Source organism: Ovis canadensis, chromosome 13, assembly GCF_042477335.2.
Source record: "Ovis canadensis isolate MfBH-ARS-UI-01 breed Bighorn chromosome 13, ARS-UI_OviCan_v2, whole genome shotgun sequence".
Taxonomy (NCBI): domain Eukaryota; kingdom Metazoa; phylum Chordata; class Mammalia; order Artiodactyla; family Bovidae; genus Ovis; species Ovis canadensis.
Genome location: NC_091257.1, coordinates 81,200,966 through 81,215,532, shown reverse-complemented (window position 1 = coordinate 81,215,532; position 14,567 = coordinate 81,200,966). Strand labels below are relative to the sequence as shown.

The 14,567-nt window shown below is 50.3% G+C and overlaps 1 protein-coding gene across 2 annotated transcripts in view; it reads left to right on the top strand.

Moving 5' to 3' along the window:
* The window catches only part of MTCL2 (microtubule crosslinking factor 2), a 70,924-nt gene extending 57,040 nt beyond the window's left edge, over positions 1-13,884 (top strand). For both annotated transcript variants that reach the window (XM_069548518.1, XM_069548517.1), the window contains 4 exons: positions 1,326-1,397; positions 2,311-2,381; positions 5,181-6,534; positions 10,382-13,884. In XM_069548518.1, the coding sequence (XP_069404619.1) occupies positions 1,326-1,397; positions 2,311-2,381; positions 5,181-6,534; positions 10,382-10,534 (1,650 nt within the window). In that variant the 3' untranslated portion in view covers positions 10,535-13,884. The remainder of the gene's footprint in view (positions 1-1,325; positions 1,398-2,310; positions 2,382-5,180; positions 6,535-10,381) is intronic.
* The last annotated feature ends 683 nt before the right edge of the window (positions 13,885-14,567 follow it).

Below are 14,567 nucleotides of genomic sequence, written 5' to 3'. Positions count from 1 at the left end.
GTGAGGCCTGCCCCAGCCCCAGCCACCTTAAGCCACAAGCAGGGAGTTGCTGTGGGCACAGACCAGAGGGAAGACTCCTCCAGGTACTGCTGGATCTGTGTGCTCAGAGACCGCGGTGGGAACCAGGTCTTCCTTCCTGCTGGTCTCATAGGCTTGCTTTCCGTGTGTTTTATTCCGAAGCAAGCTGTCCTCCAATGTGGCCTCTTTGAGTTTTGTGTTCACATCCTCACAGCTTAGCATTTGCAATGGGAAGAAAGTTTTCTATTTCTCCACGGCTCTGATCAGCCAGGTGTGAGTCATATGTCCATATCCAGAAACTACCAAAAGCCTTGAACCAAGAGGGAAGAACCAAGGCTGGTTCCTCATGAAAATTAAAGTTCTCTGACCAAAAGAGGTAAATAGGAGAAACAGTCATTGACCGTAGCCCCACTACAGTTAACACACGCCTTGGTTATCAAGCTCTGTTTTCCTTTGTTTATTATTTCAGTTGTATAAATCAGGACTTCATCTTTATATAAGACTCAAATACTGCAAAAGCATACTCCAACCCACTCCCTTCTTTTCTTGCTATTTAAATTTACATTCAGAGATTTTTATTATCATTGATTGAATCATACTATGCTGCTGCTGCTGCTGCTGCTAAGTCACGTCAGTCGTGTCCGACTCTGTGCGACCCCATAGACGGCAGCCCACCAGGCCCCCCTGTCCCTGGGATTCTCCAGGCAAGACCACTGGAGTGGGTTGCCATTTCCTTCTCCAATGCATGAAAATGAAAAGTGAAAGTGAAGTTGCTCAGTCGTGTCTGACTCAGCAACCCCATGGACTGAAGCCTACCAGGCTCCTCTGTCCCTGGGATTTTCCAGGCAAGAGTACTGGAGTGGGGTGCCATTGCCTTCTCCAGGGAATCATAATATATATATATAATTTAAATTTTCCCTCTTTCATAGAGAGCTGTTCACAACAGAGGGCAGAGTCATGCCATTCAGTTTAATTGCTGCTTAGCATACCTAGTGTGGAGACATCTCTTTAATGTCATTCAGCTGCTGCTTAGCTGATCTAGCTGTTCCAGGAACTGCAGCATGAATTTACATAGTAATAACAACTATTACTGTATTTGAGATAATGACACTTATAAGGATGCCTATAAATGGTTGGTTTTATGATCATTTGCCAAACCTACTTTGTTGGCTCAGAGCTGCTGTCCATTCGAAAGGTGGCTCCAAGCCCGTGATCTGGGTCATGTGGGCTGCAGAGTGGAGCCTGGGGAATGGCACTGCACAAAACAGCTTTGCCTGTACGTGACCACCTTCTTTATTCTTGTTCAGCTGCAGAAAGCTGCTGACCCCTGGGTCCTAAAGCACTCAGATCTGGAGAAGCAGGACAACAGCTGGAAAGAGGTGAGAGAGGTGGCAGGCTCCTGGTTACACTGCAAAATCCCTCACTTGGGGGAAATGTGACCCGGAGGATGCTAATCCTGTCCCATAGGTCACATACCCTCACGCCCTTGGGCTCTTCAATCCTGAGGTCTCTACTTCATGATTCCAGCCTTAAGACCTATGAAGGTCCCCTCCTTGCCAGCTCCATCCTTCCATGCCTGGGGAGAAAGGTTAGGTGTCTCTCTGTTTTAATTATGCTTTTCTCTAAAACAGGGCCTCTTAAAGAGCTTTGTGATCCTGGGCAAGTCACTCTGTCTCTTTGGGCCCCAGATGCCTCACTGGTAAAATAAAAAGCATATTTTCTGCCTTAGCCCAGCCCAGCTTGTGGAGATTAATCAGTGAAGTTTGCTTCTGAACTTCAGGGGCACTGTCCGTATAGCAACACACTGAGTAAAGAAACAATGAAGCCCTTGCTCAACAGCCTGAGGGTGTCATGAATTAGATTTGGTTGCAGCAAAAGCCAATTCTGGGGAACTGAAGTAGGAGACGATTTCATTAGGGGCTCAAGAGGGCTGGTGATGCCGGGTCAGAAAACTGGTGCAAGTCTTGGTACAAACCCCAAACAAGACCTCAGGTCACTGCTTTCACCTTCAACTGAGCAGTGGCTACTGGTTGCTTTGTTGTTGCCATTACATCGCAGTAAGTTCTAGATAGACTCTCTTGGGTTCTCCCTTGGACCATGGTTTGGCCAAGCTTGGATCACATACCTATGGAGGGCGGGGTTAGATGCACTATAGCCAGAAACTGACCAATGGGCTTCTAGGTCGGTGCTAACAATACTCTTGCTCTACACGAGGAGCCTCAGGCAGAGGGGCTGGGGCCAGCTCCCACACTGTGGCCAGACTGACCCTTTCCTGTCTCTCTTCCATGACAGACCCGCAGTGAAAAGATCCACGACAAAGAAGCTGTTTCTGAAGCTGAGCTCGGGGGAACCGGCTTAAAGAGGTGCTGGCAGCCCCGTCCCTTTGCCCTGTCCCCAGCCCCACCCCCTGCCCCAGACCCCGGCCCGTGGTCTGTCTTGCCGCTTTGCCTTTCTTCTTTGTTCCACGTGTCCAGCACTGCACCTCCACTGAATTGAGAGAACATGGGGATATGTTTTTTATGGAACCCCAGCCACTGAGGAGCTGGGAAACTTTGGGTGATAGCAATGCTACCCTGCAATTTTTTTTTTTATTCTAGTCATGGAAAATGGGCCCCAGTGTATCCTAGCTGGGAAAGAAACTGTTTAGCTCCTTCTGGGGTTCTTCCTGTCTCTGGAGTTTGGAGAGTCTTCAGTTCAGTCACTCAGTCGTGTCCGACTCTTTGCGACCCCATGAATCACAGCACGCCAGGCCTCCCTGTCCATCACCATCTCCCGGAGTTCACTCAGACTCACGTCCATCGAGTCCATGATGCCATCCAGCCATCTCATCCTCGGTCATCCCCTTCTCCTCCTGCCCTCAATCCCTCCCAGCATCAGAGTTTTTTCCAGTGAGTCAACTCTTCTCATGAGGTGGCCAAAGTACTGGAGTTTCAGCTTTAGCATCATTCCTTCCCAAGAAATCCCAGGGCTGATCTCCTTCAGAATGGACTGGTTGGATCTCCTTGCAGTCCAAGGGACTCTCAAGAGTCTTCTCTAACACCACAGTTCAAAAGCATCAATTCTTTGGCGCTCAGCCTTCTTCACAGTCCAACTCTCACATCCATACATGACCACAGGAAAAACCATAGCCTTGACTAGACGGACCTTAGTCGGCAAAGTAATGTCTCGGCTTTTGAATATGCTATCTATGTTGGTCATAACTTCTCTTCCAAGGAGTAAGCGTCTTTTAATTTCATGGCTGCAGTCACCATCTGCAGTGATTCTGGAGCCCCAAAAAATAAAGTCTGACACCGTTTCCACCGTTTCCCCATCTATTTCCCATGAAGTGATGGGACAGATGCCATGATCTTTGTTTTCTGAATGTTGAGCTTTAGGCCAACATTTTTGCTCTCCTGTTTCACTTTCATCAAGAGGCTTTTTAGCTCCTCTTCACTTTCTGCCATAAGGGTGGTGTCATCTGCATATCTGAGGTTATTGATATTTCTCCCGGCAATCTTGATTCCAGCTTGTGTTTCTTTCCAGTCCTGCGTTGCTCATGATGTACTCTGCATAGAAGTTAAACAAGCAGGGTGACAATATACAGCCTTGACATACTCCTTTCCCAATTTGGAACCAGTCTGTTGTTCCATGTCCAGTTCTAACTGTTGCTTCCTGACCTGCATACAGATTTCTCATGAGGCAGGTCAGGTGGTCTGGTATTCCCATCTCTTTCAGAATTTTCCACAGTTGATTGTGATTCACACAGTCAAAGGCTTTGGCATAGTCTTGGACCCCTATTCCTGGTAGTACTGAGTATCATCCTCTGGGCCCAGCCCTGTGCTGTAGCCAGGGAAACCCCAGGGGCTCTCAAGACCATGTCTCCACCATTAGGAAACCCATGAAGAGAGTTGGGGTAACAGGACCCCCCAGGGGCCATGTGAGCAGCCCAAAGCCAAGTAAGCCCTGGGGAGGAGGGTGGCTCTGGAGCTGTGATGTGAGATCTGAATTTCAGCACTGCAGGTTCTAGCTCTGTGCCCTGGTGCTGTACTTCCCATCTCTACTTATGGGGTAACAGGAACTGCCCCCTAGACTTGTCCGAGGACTGAATGGTCTGACGTGTGCAATGCTGTCACGTATGCCTGGCACTTACAGTCATCAGACAGCACGCACACCAGGTCTGGGCCAGAGATAAAGTGGTTTCCTAGATCATGTTATTATTTGTTGTTACTCAGTCATGTCTGACTCTTTGCGACCACATGGACTATAGCCTGCCAGGCTCCTCTGGCCATGGAATTCCTCAGGCAAGAATACTGGTGTGGGTTGCCATTCCCTTCTCCAGGGGATCTTCCCAACCCAGGGATCGAAACTAGGTCTCCTGCATTGCAGGCAGATTCTTTACCGTTTGAGCCACCTGGGAAGTCCTAGATTGGGCTCCCCTAAAAGTAAGCCTTCAGGCAAGGATTTGGGTGCAAATGGAACATTTGGGAGGGGATTCCAGGAAAAGTCTGGAAGTGAGACAGGAAAGGGAAGGCACCATAAAGGAGGTGTTATCAACCAGGGTACACGTGGGCAGCTGGGGCTATTTCACAAGATTGCTGTGAGCCAGAGTGGAGCGTGAGTTCTCCCACCTAAGGGGACCTGGGGACTGGCACCAAATTACCAAACTCCACCCATGGTTTGTTGATGGCTATGTCTGTACATCATGTGAAAGTTTTAGTTTCTGCTCAGTGGTAAAGAATCTGCCTGCAATGCAAGATACGTGGGTTCCATCCCTGGGTCTGGAAGATCTGGAGAAGGAAATGGCAACCCACTCCAGTATGCTTGCCTGGGAAATCCCATGGACTGAGGAGCCTGGTGGGCTACAGTCCATGGGGTCACAAAAGAGTTGGATATGACTTCAGCAACTAAAGAACAACTGGGTGGAGGCCAAGTGTGCTCCTGCAGACAGAAAAACAGCCCTCAGGTGGAGAATGGCAGGTGCTCGGAGCATGCAGTACTGCACGTGTAGGTGTGCGTGTGGAGGGAGTGAGAGGCAGGACACCAACAGCATCTTTCACAAGAGGTGAGCAGGACTGTCGTAGTCCCAGCTCCCGTGAAGCGCAGGGACCAGCGAGGAAGACCAGAGTGCTTGCTCCGTATAAGGCATCTTCCACTAACTCAGCCGTTCTCTCTGCTCTTCCCAGAACCAAATCTGTTTCCTCCATGTCGGAGTTTGAGAGTTTGCTGGACTGTTCCCCGTACCTCGCCGGGGAAGCCTCCCGGGGCAAAAAGCTGCCCAACAGCCCTGCTTTTGCCTTCGTGGGCGCCCAGCCAGTGGACCCGGAGAAGGGTACCCCCGAACAGCCAGGGCTCTCGCCCCGTGACTGCAACCGCCTGGGCGCCCTGGGCTGCCCGGAGCCGGCGGGGAGGCAGATGCAACGCAGCTACACAGCGCCCGACAAGACGGGCATCCGCGTGTACTACAGCCCCCCGGTGGCCCGGCGCCTGGGCGTCCCCGTGGTCCATGACAGGGAGGGGAAGATCATCATCGAGCCGGGCTTCCTTTTCACCACAGCCAAGCCCAAAGAGTCGGCCGAGGCGGACGGGTTGGCCGAGAGCTCCTACAGCCGCTGGCTCTGCAACTTCTCCCGGCAGCGCCTGGACGGCGGCTCCGGGGGCGGCCCCTCGGCGGCGGGGCCTGGCTTCCCGGCGGCCCTGCATGACTTCGAGATGTCGGGGAACATGAGCGACGACATGAAGGAGATCACCAACTGCGTGCGCCAGGCCATGCGCTCGGGCTCCCTGGAGCGGAAGGTGAAGAGCACGTCCAGCCAGACGGTGGGCGTGGCCAGCGTGGGCACGCAGACCATCCGCACGGTCAGCGTGGGCCTGCAGACCGACCCGCCCCGCGGCAGCCTGCACGGCAAGAGCTGGTCGCCGCGCGGCTCCTCGCTCGTGTCCGTGCGCAGCAAGCAGATCTCATCTTCCCTGGACAAGGTGCACGCGCGCATCGAACGGCCCTGCTGCTCACCCAAGTACGGCTCGCCCAAGCTCCAGAGGCGCTCTGTGTCCAAGCTGGACGGGGCCAAGGACCGCAGCCTGTGGAACCTGCACCAGGGCAAGCAGAACGGCTCGGCCTGGGCGCGCTCCACCACCACGAGGGACAGCCCTGTGCTGAGGAACATCAACGACGGGCTGTCCAGCCTCTTCAGCGTGGTGGAGCACTCGGGGAGCGCGGAGTCGGTCTGGAAACTTGGCATGTCCGAGGCCCGGGCCAAGCCTGAACCGCCCAAGTACGGCATCGTGCAGGAGTTCTTCCGCAACGTGTGTGGCCGGGCGCCGAGCCCCACGGCGTCCGCGGCTGGGGAAGAGGGCGCCAAGAAGCCGGAGTCCCTCTCCCCAGCCAGCTACCATCAACCCGAGGGCATGGCTAGGATCCTGAACAAGAAGGTGGGCAAGTCGGGCGGCAGTGAGGAGGCCAGGCTCTCCGTGCTCCCGCAGGTGGGGAAGGATGGTATCACTCGAGATGGAGATGGAGCCACGGTCCTTCCCAATGAGGTAGGTGGGTTGGGGGCGGGGTGCCCTTTTTCTTTTGAGGTGAGTTTGGCTTGTAAGGTCCCAACTCTTTGGTTTTCAAGCTCAGGCGTGTGGTTTCTGTTTCAGTAAGCCCCTGTGCTGGCCTGGGATGGGGGTTGGAAGGCCTCGGTCCTGGAACAGCAGACCTGATGGACACACCGTCTGATCACTAGATGCGTGAGCATGGCTTACCCACGCTCACCCCCAGAGACTGCCAGCATCCCCTCCGGGGAAGACGCGTGTGCGCTGCTCTCCCGCCACCCAGCGGTGTGCCCGCTCCCTTGATTCATGAGAGCCAGTCGTGGACCTCTCTGTGTTCAGTGGTGTCAACTTAGTACCCTGAGAGGATTCGCTCAGTGGAAACGAATTGCTGAAAATCAGCGCTCCTCCTCTCACTCCTGGGAAACTAGTCTCTAAATATGTCCCAGCACACCACTGCCCCCACCCCACCAAGACTCCATCTCCGAGGGCTTCCATTCTGAGACCCTTTTGTTGCTCATCCCACTCCAGATATCAATTTCAGATTTAGTTAAGGTTTATGTGTATATTAGTAAAACATATAAGTTAACGTTGCAGAAAGGGAAATTGGAAGTTATACCATGGAACCCAAGGGCAAGGATCCAAAGGCCCCAGTGGCTGCTCTGTCTCCCTCTCCTCTCTTAAAAAAAGAAAAATCTATCTATATATAGATATATATATATGTATCTATCTATCTATCTATATAATTTGTCTGTCTGCACCAGGTCTTAGTTGTAGCACTCAGGATCTTTTAGTTGTGGCATGCGGAATCTAGTTCCCTGATCAAGGACTGAACCCAGACCCCTCTGTGTTGGGAACTTTGACTCTTAGCCACTAGACCACCAGGGAAGTCCCTCCCTCTCCTCTCCTTTGAGTTTCATTTTCTCTGATGTCCTCTTTCTCCTTCCCTCTCTGTTGTATTTGCATATGGTCCAGGTACTCTGCTTTTGTAACATTTTCCGGTTCAAGCACTTAAAAGAGATGGAGTCAAATCTCTGTGTCCCAGTTCCACATTTCAGGAAGAAACTGATTGGTCTAACGTGGCCCAGTGGGCCCCTTGGCCCAGTCAGCTGTAGTCAGGGGTGGTGTCATGGTCTGCAGCGCAGGGAGTGAAGGAAGGTTGTAGGTGGGGGCACAGAAGGATGGCACGGGCTGGAATTGACTCATGTGATTTGTACGGTTTCTATGTTTAGCTGGATTCTAGGTTTTCCCTATTGTACATAATACTGTGGTTAACATCTTGACACAAAAGCATTTTTCCATATTGCAGATTATTTCCTTCAGTCAGTTCAGTTCAGTCGCTCAGTCATGTCCGACTCTTTGCGACCCCATGAATTGCAGCACGCCAGGCCTCCCTGTCCATCACCAACTCCCAGAGTTCACTCAGACTCGCATCCATCGAGTCAGTGATGCCATCCAGCCATCTCATCCTCGGTCGTCCCCTTCTTCCTTAGTTTTTTAAAATTAATTTATTTTAATCGGTTACTTCCTTAGTTTTGAGTTGTAGAAATGGGTAAATTGTTAAAGTAATTGATAAGTGTTGCTGAATTTCCTTTCCAAAGACTTTGTCGAGTTTCTAGAACCCCCAAGAGTATATGGTGAGTGCTTTATTTCCCTATACTCTCTGGCTGCGTTAAATTAAAAAAAAAATAACTTTAAAATATTTCTTCCTATTTTTTTAACTTAAAAAAAAAACCCTTTTTTAGTTTAATATACATACTGTAAAAAATATGGCTTATTGAATTCTTACAAACTGAACATAGCCATCATATTAGGGTTCCTTGGAGAAACTTGGAGTAGGCTTTGTGGTTATGCATGCGTGAGAATGTGTGTGTGTGTGTAGAGAGAGACAGAGACAGAGAGACTGAGTCCAGAGGCCTAAGAACAGAAGAGCCAGTGGTATGGTTCCAGTGCAGCACATAGAGCTGACGTCATTCCAGTCTAAAGGTCATCACGCAGGAAGAATTCTTTCTTACTCACAGAGAGTCAGCCTCTGTGTTCTGCTCAGTACGCCAACTGATTGGATGAGGCTCACCCACGTTGGAGAGGGCAAGGAGCTTTACTCTGTCTACTGGTTTAAGTGTTAATCTCAGTCAAAAGCATCCTCGCAGAAGTACCCAGGATAGTGTTTGACCAGGTGTCTGGACCTGTGGCCCAGTCAAGTTGACACAAAATTAAGCATCATAATCACATAACCACAACTGTAGCACGAAACCAGAAATACAAAGCTGATTGTATTTTGCATGTTGGTTGACTCAAACATTTTTCAGTTTGTAAAATATGCTTATTGCCCATTGATCCAGTAGTTCTCTTAAGAATGTAGCCATGGAAAGTCTTACACAGGTGGATATATATATAAAGAAATGTATTGCATTATTAATAAAAATTGCTAAGACTTACTAGACACTATGCCAACAGTTTATTGTGATCACAACAGACTTTGAGGAAAAAATCTGGGCTGAGATCAAAGTTGATCACAACAACTTTGAGAAAAAAATCAAGGCTCAGAGAGGTTGCAAAACTTATTTGAGGTCACACAGCTGGTAAGTAACTGGGCTGGAATTTGAACCAACCAATCAAGTTTTACAGCAGCACGTTTTTGGTTTTTTTGTTTTGAAGTATAGTTGCCATACAATATTGTAAAAGTTACAGGTGTGTAATATAGTGATTCATGATTTTTAATGTTCATACTCCATTTGTAATCATTATTAATATTGACTATATTCCCTGTGCTATAAAATATATCCTAGTAGCTTATTTTTATTCCTAATAATTTGTACCTCTTAATCCCCTACCTCTATATTGCCTCTTCCTCCTTCCCTCTTACCATTGGTAACCATGAGTTTTTTCCCTATATCTGTGGGTCTGATGCTTTTTTGTTATATTCACAAGTTTGTTGTATTTTTTAGATCCCACATATAAGTGATGTCATTCAGTATTTGTCTTACCCTGTCTAACTTAACTTTACCTAGTATAATGCCCTCCAAGTCTATCCACGGTACTACAAATGGCAAAATTACTTTTTTTTAAAAAATAGTTGAGTAGCATTCTATCCATTCATCTGTTGATGGACACTTAGGTTTGCATATCTTGGCAATTGTAAATAATGTATAGCAGCACTTTTAACCATTATCCCTGTGTGTTGGTAGTAGTAAAAAAAAATTAGCAACTACTTAAAACACACATAAAAAATGAGTTGGATAAATAAGCTATTTCCTTTCAGTGGAATACTATGTGGCCATTAAAAAGAAAGAGATCTGGACATACATAATGACAGAAAAGTATTTGTCTTTGCGATTACGAAGTAAACTATAGGAGTTGAGATCATTTTGGTAAAGGCATGTTCCAGAATTTATTTATGTATATTCCAGGATTTATTATATTCTGGACTGTTTGGGGTTTTTGTTTTGCATTTTTGTCTGTGCTGGGTCTTTTTTGCGGCACACAGGCTTTTGCCAGTTGCAGTGTGCAGGCTTCTCTCTAGCTACAGTGCATGGGCTTAGTTGCCCCGTGACATATGGGATCTTAGTTCCTCGACCAGGGATCTAACCCGAGTCCCCTGCACCGGAAGGTGGATTCTTAACCACTAGACCACCAGGGAAGTCCCTGGAACGTTATTTATGAACACTCATTACTGCTTTATTTATGAACATTCATTACTGCTCTAATGGAAGAAAATAAGTTTTTAAAATTGGTTCAAAGAGGGGCTACAGCTCCTAGGAACTGGTCCCGGGGCACAGCTGAGTCCAAATTCCTTGGCTGGCGGGCGGTCAGTGCCTCCAGGCTCCTCCTGACTTCTCTCTCCCCACAGGATGCAGTGTGTGACTGCAGCACCCAGTCTCTCGCCTCCTGCTTCGCCCGGCCATCCCGCTCTGCCATCCGCCACTCTCCTTCCAAGTGCAGGCTGCACCCTTCAGAGTCTGGCTGGGGTGGGGAGGAGCGGGCAGCCCCGCCCAGCGAGTGATAGAGCAGCGGAGCTCCTCACCTCGACCAGCCCCCGCCCCTGGACAGCCGAAGGGAACCAGTGGAGAGGAGAAGACGCTTGGGGCCCGCAAGCTCCCTGCATCTCTCGCCCTGGAGGGCTGCATCTCTGCCATGGAAGCGCTTTCCCAGCCAGGTAAAGCGGGGTCTCCTGCTGACTGCTGGGTGGTGATCTCTGACTTCCCAGGGGAAGGCAGCGAGTGGGAGAAAGACCAAAACTGGGCTTCGGAAGCGTCTCCAGAGAGATCCGTTGAGAGCTGATTCCTGGGTCGTAAGTTGGGAGAGCCTTGCCTGGTTCCGCCCACACCCACTTCTCAGAAGAGCCAAGGAAAGGATCCACTTCCAGCCATGCGCCTCAGGGAAAAGGGCTCACAGAGATGTTCCCGGCCAACCACATCCCTCTTCATGGGGAGGAAACACCGATGAGAAGAACAGGCTTTGCTCTAGGGCTCAACATGGGGTGTCTGGTGGAGCTGAGCTGGGCATCACCCCATCCCTCTCTTCCCTCCACCGCCGCTGCCTCCTCCTTCCAGCCCTGCTGCTCTGGATTGCCACAGTTCTAGGGGATATGATAGGGCAGTAGCCACAGTCAGGTATCTGCTTGGAATCCTGGGGCCCTGGATCTCCCTGCCCATAGCTCAGATGCAGCAAGACCTAGAACGTGAGGTAGAAATGTGCGGGGCCCAGGGTCGGGGAGCCACTGGAACTACCTTTCTTGCTAAGGTGACTTGGGGGGACCCCAGCCTTCCCAGGAGACTCCTTGAGGACAGACATAGGTAGAGTCCATCTCAAGACCAGGTGCACAGATAAATAAATGCCTAATTGCCCACTGCCTTGATTGCTGGGGCCTCTTTCCCCAGCACCCTGGAGGGGTGCCACAGCTCTACTGTGTTTACATCCTGCAGCTGGTGGAGGGCAGCGATGTTCCCAAAAAGAGACTCCCAGTTGGCCAGATCAGGCCCAGGAGCCTTCCACGAGGCCAGTGCCCCAGGACATGGCAATGCACTGGGGCCTGGAAACACATTTCTTGCCTAGGTTGTTTATTTTGAGTTTTTCTTACTATAAATATTTAAGGTGGTTTTACTTTATTTTAATAATTTAATTTACCCCACAGTCCCTAAGGTAATTTATTGGAGGTTGAGACATGTACTCTCATCACTGGGACAATGCAAGGCTTTAACATGATGGATGGATGGTCCCCTCTGTGGACAAGGCAACTCAGCAGGCGAGCTCTGGTCTCCTGGTTCAGGTTTGGAGGGGGCCCCAGCAGAGGTCCCCACAAATCTGCTGACCCTTTGGCCTCAGAGCACCGCTTGTATGTTCCACACCTGCTAATTGCCCACCCCCAGCCGTGAGTTTGTAAATACTCACAGACAGGACAGAGGGCTGGACCAGCAGCACCGCTCCCCAGTCACTTCCCATTTTCCTTCTCATTTTCCTCCCTCCTTCTGACACCTTTATTTTGGTTTCTAATGAGTCCAACACAGATTACTAAGGCTTTATCAAGAGCATGGAGATCTTTCCAAGTTCCCTAAGTGAGAACTCGCAGGAAAACAGGACTGAACTTCAAGAATGTTGTTTATTGCAGCTTTGCACATGGATCTGAGAGTGTCTGCCAGCCTGCCTCAGTTCTCACCAGCCTCCAGCCTTTTCACCAGCCTCTTCCTTAGCCTTATGGACTCTCCAGGCTCGTCTCTCAGCCCCAGCCCCACTGCCCACCCTTCCCCCTGTTGCATGTGAGCTGTCTGAGCCATCGGGCGGATTGCAGCACGGCTCATTTCAGTGGTGACAGGGCAGGGGAACGTGGAGGGTCTCCCCCTGGTGCCAGTGAACCCATTCTGGTTGCACACATACCTGCATATCTGCGTGTAACTGGTTGGGGGCTCAGAATGAAAACATCAGGATAAAGTGGCTTATCTGTGAATTTTCTATCAGGAAGACCAAAAGCCGGCAGCTTTGCTAGTATGTCCCCAGGACTCAGGAGATGCCTCTGTGCTCCCAGCCACCAGCCCCCAGTCTTGCCCTTTCTGGGGCACCTGGATCAGTTACCCAAATACCTTCATCTCCATTGCCTATCGGCCGAACTTTGGGGTCATGTTAGTACAACCAGCCACTTCTTCATACCATAGTGACCTGTGTGGGCAGAGCAGGCAGGTCAGTGGAGCCAAGGGCCAGGCCCCTCTGGGATGCCAGTGCTCCCACCCAAGAGGTCAGGGGGCCCCTCCAATGCTATCTCCAAGGGAAGGGGGTTCACACCAGGTCACAAGCTACCAGAGGCCTTCTGCCACCTCCCTGGGCTGCAGAGGGCCAGGGAGGCTGCACTTCTAGCCTTGGGGAGGAATCCTCATGAGACCTGGACCCTGCTGACTGCTCAGCCTTACCATCATTGTTCTCATCCAAGATTGTCCTTGCGTTCTCGTTGTCTTAGCGCCTGGCCGCCCAGCCCTTAGCCAGTGTCAGAGGCCTCAGACCTTGGTTTTCAGTAAAGTCCCAGTTTCTGCTTCCTGCATGCCACTGGGCAAGGTCACTCATCACTGTTCCTACAGAAGCCTCTGGACATGGGGCTTGATGAGGTTGAAAATGTTACATGTAAATATTGGTTTGATTTGGGTTTTAGCATTTTAATTAGTAACTGGTTGTGTTTTCCTTTTTTGGGGTGGGGGGTTGTCCTGTAAAAACTCTCTACTCTTTTGGAATGTAGTTTCTAAGTTTGTTTTGTTTCTTCAAATGCCTTTTAAGTCTTGGTAACATTCCCGAAGCAGAAAACTGCCTGGCCCACCGTGAGGACTCCCCAGGAGCACCGGGTCCCAGGAAGGAACACTGCCCTTTTCCCCTTTCTTCTTTGCTGCCTCTTTACTCCCAGCAACTTCCTTTTCTTCCTCGCCCTCTGTCCCTCTTTTTCCTTTCCTTTCCCTCTATCTTTGTTCTCTTCAGCCAAAGTCCCAAGGAACCCTGAGGTCCTAATTCCCCACAGGCCCCTAGGCTTGGATCCATTGTGTTGGCACCAGTTGGTTGAGGGGAAATGGAGACCAGTTGGCATGACTGACCCCAAACTGGGTGATTTTGTGTTTCTGACATGTGACCTCTTCCCACAGCCAAATCAGACCCTCTTGGGGGCAATGATGTCTGTATTTGAAATGAAATTCAAACTACTCTGGCACGTCAGTGGCCCCTAGATCCTGCATGCACGAGGTATCAATATTCAAGTCCCTGTCACCCTGGCAGCCCTCTCCCCCACCCCAGTTTTGTCCCCACCAAAGGCTGACCAATTAAAAACCCCTTCTAAGGGGTCTTGCTGAAAACAGCCCCTTCCCTTGGTCTCCCCAGGGATGCTCCTCTACCAGCTGCTCTCCCAGGTGACAAAGTCGAGGGTCCAAGACTTGACCTTCTTGTGCCCTGACTGCCACATGGCTCCCTCCTGCCTGCCTGCATCAACTTTTCATGGTTTCATCACATGCCCTGTTCTCCTCTTGCCCATCCAACTTCTAGGGCCTTCCTCCCTTTCCTCTCCCATCTAGAATGCCCTCCCCATCAGCTTTGCCAGTCTTCCAGGCTCATCAGCCCCCCAATCCCACCACCTCTTCATTAATAATTAAGTCCCTGGACACCTTTTGTAGAGCACATGGCTATTTAGAAATTGCTTCCCCTGCCACATCTCCTTCAGGCTTCTACATGCTAACTCTGGGAGGCAACCTTGGCAGGACAGGGTTTAGTGCTCCCATTTTACAGATGAGGAAACTGAGGTACAGGTCTCATTCCAGAGTCGCCTAACTAGGAAGTCATCAAGTTCAGACTAGAACCTAGGTCCACTGGAACCCTCAGTCCAACCTTGTCCCTTGCTGTGTTAACCTACTGCTCCACTGGGGGCTTTGTGTGGGTGCAGAATACCCAGACTATGCCACTGCCCAACCCAGACATAAAACCAGTCTACCCTGAATCTCTGGACCTGTGTGTCCCAGAGGGTGGTATGGGGGCCCTGCATCAGAATCCTCTGTGGACATGTCCAAAATGCAGCT